Source organism: Glycine max, chromosome 10 (genome assembly GCF_000004515.6).
Source record: "Glycine max cultivar Williams 82 chromosome 10, Glycine_max_v4.0, whole genome shotgun sequence".
Lineage (NCBI taxonomy): Eukaryota > Viridiplantae > Streptophyta > Magnoliopsida > Fabales > Fabaceae > Glycine > Glycine max.
In genome coordinates, this window is record NC_038246.2 from 2,454,812 (window position 1) to 2,462,898 (window position 8,087).

The following is an 8,087-nucleotide window of genomic DNA, read 5'->3' on the forward strand; positions in this document are numbered from 1 at the left end:
GACCAAACAACCTGTCTTCCACTTCTGTCCAAAAATAATTATTGAAAAAAACCTGTCTCATTGACAATAAAATCAAGATAAAATATATAAGTAATCATCGATTAATTTTTTAGATTAAGTTAAATTTTATCTCATAAAATATAAGATGATGATATCAGAATATATTTATTATTTATTTAAAATACTAGACGTGAGATGATGTATTAAAAAAAATTCAAATTTTATATCATTTAAAATAAAATTAAGATAAAATATATAAGTTAATAACTTTTACAAATCTAAGAATAATTTTTACAACGCAACGAATGAAAATAGTGTAGCAAAGCCAAAGGTGAAATAACACATTAACACAAATCGAAAACTAACGTGCCAAAAGCAAGTGATTTAGATTTAGATTCAAAGAAGGCATAGTTCAAACCACGAAGCACGTCTTATCGATCCGGAGAGTCTGGTAAATAATGTGATGTCTAAAAAAAGTGGGAACATGATATGAAAAAACCCTCAGAGAATCTCATCAAATTTGCCATTTTTCATAACAATATATACAAGTGCCAGGCGGCACGTTGCCAGAATGTCTTCAGGTTAAAGTTTTCGTGTCTCCCTTAGTAAAAAGAAATTCTTATCTAGACTTCATTAGCAGAAAATGTGTACCCTCAATTATTAATATTCATTAATTTGTTATCATTTTGAATACGAAAAATTCTTTTATAAAAACATTTGTATATAGCTTTTTTTATTTACTTAGCAACTATAAATATCAATGACTTATTATAAATATTAACTCTTATGTACCTTATCAATGACTTATTATAATTATGAAAAAAAAATGTTATGAATATATATTTTAACCGATTCCAAACGAAATTAATAATATGAATAGATAAAAAAAACTTTATGTAACTGCGGCAAAGTCAAATCAGAAAAAAAAAGTATTTTCATACATGTTTCACTAAAACTCCTTACTATTTTTCAATATACTAGTGTTTCTTAATTTAGTATTTTTTCTATTTTAAAATAATTATTATTCAAAATTATTACATATCCAAATTAAAAAAAAGTCCACTACTTATTCTTAATTTTAAAAAATAGCATAATTTACTTAAGTATATTATTATTTCCCTTTAAAATACTGTTATTTCTTTTTATCTCTCTATTTTTAGTTTGTTTTGTTACGAAGCTCGTGTTCTTATTTATGTCTTTTTACAATTTAAGAAAATACTAGTACATAATTGAGGTAATTCATAAATAAATAAAATATTAAATATTAATTAAAATTGAGGTAAAAATAAATTGATAGCATCGTAGTTATGATTTTTAATAATTTAATAATTGCTCTTACGATTAAAAAATGTTGTTTTAACAACAACAAAAAAAAATCTTATAAGTACTAGGTATAGTTTGGACCGTACGAGTCGTGCTGAGATTTCCCACGGAAGAAAAGAATCCGTTTACAGCACGCTTCGAACCTGAGGATGACACGTAGGATAGTTAGTGGAGTTGTGATTCACTCTCAGCAACAGAGCGTGTAGATTAGAAGAGAGAATTTTGAAAGCCAAGTGGGGTTGGCAGAGAAAACCTAGTTTGTGTATTTTGTGTAACTAAGTCTAAAACCATTTTCAGTTAGCAAATCGTTCTTAGTTGTTTGTTGCTTTCCCATTACTTTTCCAAATTCCAAGTTCCGATTCCGAGTCTTCAACACTTCCCTTGTTTTTTGGTTTTTCTGTTCCATTTAGGTTGTGGTAAAAAAGTGAAAGTTAGAACCATGATAACAACAGTATCTTTGGCATCCCTATCTGGACTGCATTTTATATTATTGCCCGATCTATCTTTGTCATATCAGATTTTTTTAATATTACTATCATACTAGTATTAAATAAGAGTTTTTTTTATAAATAAATTTTGATTTGAATTATGTTTCACAACATATTTTAATTTTTTTTATTAATTAAAAAATTCATTTGATTATTTGATAAATATTTTTTAGTAATTTCTCAATAAATTCTGACACTTTTAAAACACTGCTTAAAATAATATTTTTTTAAATACTAGATTTAAATTTGTAACTTTTTATATTTTCTTCTATTTTTATTTTTAATATATTTATCAAATTTTCTGTTTATTTTTTTAATAAATCATTACTTCACTAATTTTATCACTAATTTTATCGAACATCTATAATTTAATAAAATAACTTTTTGACTTTCAACAAAATTTTCGATTAATTTTATGAATCATAACCTTATTAGTTTTGTGACAAATGTTTTATTATAAATGTCCTTGAAAAATTCGAACCCTTCCCTTCTTCATTTATCATTCTCTAACCCCTAGATCAAACCATATATCTCTGCTATTAAATAAGAGTTTTGTATATAACTTTCATGTTAACTATCATTATAAAGTATCTTTAAAAAATAGTACTATTAGTTTTTTTTTCTTATAAATTAAGTCACATTAATTAGTCACTCTATAATTTTAATTATTCTAATTTGTCATAATAAAATAACTATCATTTTTAATTTTAAAATTAACAAATAATTTAAAACAAATAAAAATAAATAAATTAACAGTTATCTTGATAATGGAGAAGTGGCATCCTTGTGGTGCACACAGATTTGACAACTTAAATGAGAACCATTATTATTGGTCCGTTGGTCCGAAAATAAATTCTCTGAAAGGATCAACATAGGTGGATGAGCAAAGCACTTTGGCACGTCCTTTTCTTTCTATTGCATCGCTATAACAGTTTATGTCATTCTTTATTAGAACTACTTTTCAAAATCCTCACATGAAATATTCTACAACATGGCAATGCCAAAAAGGAGTGCGATTACAAGATTTATTAAGCATGGGCCAAATTCACCGATTCATCATACAACAAACATTGACGGAAAAGGTGTTGATGTTGCCCAAAGAATCATTCCCGAATCGGAATGAAAGTAAAAGAAAAAATAAAAGGGGTCATAATTTGGAATTTGGGTACAAAAATAATGACTTGCTGATAAAAGCCAATAAAGCAATGTATGTTGTGCGCATTTCCTTCTTTCCTTTTGGTTGCAACTTTCATCTTAACAATCAGAAAAAGAAAACACTACAACATGTTGAAAACAAAGCCATAATAAAATTTTACCCATAAGCTTTAATGGTCCTCGGTGAAATCATTAGCTGCCACGAGAAAAGAAGCTTCATATACGTCAGAACTTGCACATATCTTTTCTAACACAAGCAATGAGTACCCTTCACAGCGGTAATTCTTTTTATGTTTCTGCAACACATGCACCAAAGAATGAATAAGAAAATTACATGGTTTATTCCTAGCTGAGTTGTAACAAAAGTAAAGTATAAATAAAAATACTACTTTACCTCATTTTAATCAGAATTGAGATGGTATTTTACATTTGAGTCAGACAGTGATTAATTAGTCTGCCAAAAAAGATTATTCAGTTTCTGTGGTTGTGTGCAAAATCAAACCCTGCAGCTGCAATAAAGAGGTATGGAGTAGATTTAGGGAAAAATCAAAAAATAAAAATAATTACAGAGAAGCCGAGAAAAGGAGAGAAGGGAAAGGACAACCTTAATTGGGAGTGTGAGAGTAACAGAATGTTTACATCACCATTGGGGCTAGAATTCCCCAGAGCATTGCCCACCTACAATAACAATAGTGGGGGACCAAACTACGGATAAGAATAAGTCATGCAAGAGATCTCAACCAAAAACTTTATTAGGAAGGAAGGCACAGTCAAATGCATTGCTGTCAAGAAATCTATGAACTAAATAATATTCCATGAACTTATGAAAACTGAGTGCCAAAAAGTTTGAAATGAATATAGCCAAGAACAGACAATCTAAGTATTTTTTTTTCCATGAAATGGATCCCCAATGCTTTAACCAGTTTTATCAATTACATAAAACATGCTTCTAGGAAAATGTTATGTATTTAAAGATGAGTATGTGGAGAATTTGTAGCATGTCTTCAATGAATTTTTTAATTGTAGGAAGCATAGCATACTTGGTGACAAAGTAGAGTTTGATTCTTTTGTAAAATGTGAATGACATTCAAGCAAGACAGAAATTACCTTGTATCGTACACTTTGCTACTTCAGATTCTTCAATTGGTCAGGTTGATCAGACGGAATATGCATTATTATAGCATTCATCAGAAGAAACTCAAATCAGTGTAACTGTAACCGTGTGAATGAGGCAACAACTCTTCCACTTCAATCCTTGAACTGGAGCAGCTAGAGCATTTTTTGATTCGGTTACGGCTAACAGACTCAACTTCTGCCAGAAACATGCTATAAACTGGTCTATGATCTGAGAATCTTGACTCCCCACGAACGTACGATAATTGGCGGAGGCCTCTTCCATACCACAAGATACGATCACACCTTCATGAACAAAGATTTGGATTAGATTCACATAAACAATGACATGGTACTAGATCCAAATAATGAAGGACATTTCTTATGATAATGGCATTATTCATATGTCTCCTCTCTTTTCCATTTATGTATTCATTGATACAGGTGATTATTAGCATAAAAGAAGAATACCATGCTGGAGTTCTTCTCTTTTGTTTTGACTGTCTTTCATCGCCTGCATATCTATCTGAATTGTTTGAATACTTGTATGTGGGAGGGAAATATATTTTCCCCTCATTCCATCCTTCAAAGACTCGACCTTGTCTCCGCTCTATATGTAGCTGAAAGAAGAAGCTATGAAATGGTTAGGATGATATTATATATAATTTAAGAAAAGAAGCTACACTCTAACAAGTTGTAAGGAAAGTATCATGCCTGGTCATTCTCCAACAGAACCTTCCAATTATGCATCTCAACAAGAGCCTTTGCTGCACGGTAAGAAAGGGCTATCCGGTAATTTAAATCCCCCAGCCAAATTATTCGACTACACCAATTAAACCACAAGTTTAGGTCTTGGCCAGGGTAAAACTTAAGACTTAGGACTGCATTTTATTTAGTTTCACGATCTCTAAGCATCAGTTGCTAGTAAAGATTCAAGGAAAAGAGATGAAGGGCTTACTCATGATCCAGAATTGTCTGAGGAGAACTCTCATCTCCCATGTCTTGAACTCGGGGAAACCTTGTCTTTCTGAGAATCTCCATTACATCTGAATTCCTCCTTAGTTCATCACCTTCCTTTTGTCCAGAAGTCAAATGACTACAGATGAAGCAAAAGCTTGTTTGGTGCAAAGACATGCTAATTGATATTGAACCCTGGAAAACTAAAGAGAATGAGAATGCGGTCTCCAGGTTCACAATAAACTCTTCTCATAAAAAAATATATACATCAAATTAAAAAATTACCTTGTTTCCAAGATATCCCATTAATCCTCTGCCAACACAAGACACTTTCATATTGTGAACATCATCTCTTATATCACTTTTCACCCAAACTGTTAGAAATATTCCAACCATTTGCTTACTAGCAACCAAACAGTATCTTGACTGTCCTGTCTGTCTAAATCTATCCTCCATAGAGAAGCAACCTCTATATGTCATTGGTGAATAATGTGTTACAACTGGGGAGTCACCAGGGCCATTTTCATCATCCGAGGAAGCCCATCTATAACAGGGGTCATAGTCACTTGGCCTGTGACCAAACATCATTCTATCACATACGCTGAGACGACGATCAAGGCATGCTTGTGGTAGTGACATGTCATTGTCCATTCTCATACTATGACTCAAGGATTGGAATGACCGGCGATGGAAGAAAGAGGTCGTCTTCTGCCTCATTGATCCCTCAAAATCAGCATCTAACTCTACAATAGGGTCAGGGAGCGGTGAAGTAGTGTGGCATTCACCGCTTGTTCCAGGAAGACTGTTTAGGGTCTTCCTAATAAGAGATAGCCACTTTCTGGCAGGGCCATTATCTTCTGTGCCCAAAACATTGCCAGCATTGAGAGGTACAATTTCTTGAAACCTGAGTGCAAGAAAAGTCAAACTAGTTCACTCTTGAACTGTATATGGTGAAAGGAGAGAATATACAACACACTATACAAATACAATGAGAAATTTACCCAAGAACATAGATATCAGCAGGAGGAGAAGAGTGAAGCCAATCTTCCAGACTCAAATAACTTGGAGGAGATTTTCCAGCTACATTCCAAGTGGCAGCAAAGATTCTGTATGCAGGAGAAAAGAATAACTCAATAGAATAATAATTATTCTGAATCTGACTACACCAATAATTAAGCACAACAATGTACAGTAACATGAAGCATACCTATAGTTATGCACATCTGTAACCGGAGCTGCATCACGGTCAATTCTACCTCGCCGCATTCTATCTGAGTGTCTCCTCTTTGCTCTCTCTGCATTAAAATATAAATTATCTCTCCGAGAGACATAGTAGGAGACAAAAACAAGGGGGGGAAGCAAAAACAGAAAATTTCTGAAATGTATCGGTACTGAACCTGTTTTGCTTCTCTTGATAGTGTCTTCCTCCCTCTGTGAGCAGTTCCTCCACTCTTGATTGACACCTGAAAAAGAAAACCATAAAGTTAATAAAGTCACACTCTTTCCACTGTAAATTTTATCAAACCACAGAATGAATCAAACACACAAACCAGAAAAAAAAATTATAACAAAAGATGAAAACCAAGGAAGGAGGAAAACAACGAGCTGAAGAGTTCAGATCTTTGCTTTTTAGTTGCAGACTCGTTCAAACAAAAACTGTTACACGAAGACAACCCAAGTTCCAGAAGAAGAAGAAGAATGGAAGTTTGTTTATTATTCAGAACATAGAAAACTTATGAGGGCAAGAGAAATCTGATTCAAACAAAACCAATCCTCATCTTTAATTACAATAAAATCATGAGAAAATTGACCAATCACCTGCGTAGAGGACATCATCTGCCTGAAAGTCCTCGTTTTTGCTTTTAATGTTGAACCACTTCTTGACCAACGTTTTGGGCCATGAAAGCTTCAGAGAGAAAAAACAACAACAGAGAGATTAAGCAATGGCAGAAGCAGAACACAAATGCAAAGGAATCTGAAGGGTAGAGCCATTCAAACCTTGCTTTTCTTCGAGTTGTCATCTCTCATTGTTGGGACAACTTCATAAAGCCTTCTGAATTAACAACAGAAAACAACCCAATCCAATAATAACCTTTCCTTGTTGAAGAGAAGCTCGAGTATAATAATAATAAAGACAAGAGGAAGAGGCTCAGGACCCTAAGAACATGGGTTTCGTTTCACTTTAATTTTTGGTTCTGTTTATTAAAAGGGAAGAAAAAGACATAATAACGGGATGGTTGATCAAACATGAAAGCACTCACTCGGTAAATGGGAGAGGATAGGAACACAACAAAGTGGGGGAAACAGGGCACTCCTCTGTTTCTTAGGTAACGTTGAGGGAACAGAGGAAATCCCAGTTTGTCACCATTTTAGGCAATGTGGTACAAATAAAAAAAAAAAAAACACTCACTCACATGGTCGTGTTTTTGGAGAGGATGAAAATCCAAGGGAAGAAAGAAAGCGCAGATGGGACAACCCCCCCTGATATGTTATAAGAACTATAAGAGATTATGAGGCACAATGTGCTAGTTTGAGAGAGAGAGAGAGAGAGATTCTCTCTTGCAAAACCAAACCAAACCTCGTTATGGGTACAGAGCAAAATATCGAATTTGAAGGGAGGGAATAAAGTGAAGCAAGCTTCGCTCTCTCTCGAGGCCTTTTACCCCAAATCCAAGGCTAAACCAAGCTTAGGAACTTGGAGACACTAGAGAGAAGCAATGGTTATATTGGTCTCTCTCAGACACACACACATTTTCTATCTAAAATAAACTAAAAATGTGCATTTTCACTCTACTAACTTAAAGTTAGGTTTGATCTTATTGTGCCAAACTCCAGCAGTGGTACTAGCAACAGTATCACATCACTTCCTTACATTGTCTTTCTTCCAGCAGATAAAAAAGCGGTTAAAGGGAGAAAAGTTAAAGAGGTGGATGTAATGTTGAGGCTTGCTTTGTTTTGTTTTCCGTTTAATTTTCTCTTGTTTTGTTTATTGTTTGTTGGAATCATTTGCATTGCACAAATATTCCTTTTGACTGTGACTGTGTCTATGCA

General features: G+C 33.3%; 1 protein-coding gene across 1 annotated transcript; it reads right to left on the reverse strand.

Annotated features, from left to right (window-relative positions):
• Positions 1-3,360: 3,360 nt before the first annotated feature.
• Positions 3,361-7,880, reverse strand: LOC100797409 (type I inositol polyphosphate 5-phosphatase 4). The gene is made up of 12 exons (XM_006588574.4): positions 7,035-7,880; positions 6,855-6,942; positions 6,434-6,499; positions 6,244-6,331; positions 6,038-6,142; positions 5,322-5,940; positions 5,038-5,231; positions 4,794-4,902; positions 4,551-4,699; positions 4,074-4,385; positions 3,571-3,644; positions 3,361-3,475 (listed from the first exon to the last, which is right to left on the reverse strand). Exons 1-10 carry the CDS (start codon positions 7,062-7,064, stop codon positions 4,154-4,156), a joined length of 1,680 nt encoding a protein of 559 aa, XP_006588637.1. The 5' UTR covers positions 7,065-7,880; the 3' UTR covers positions 3,361-3,475; positions 3,571-3,644; positions 4,074-4,153.
• Positions 7,881-8,087: the final 207 nt, after the last annotated feature.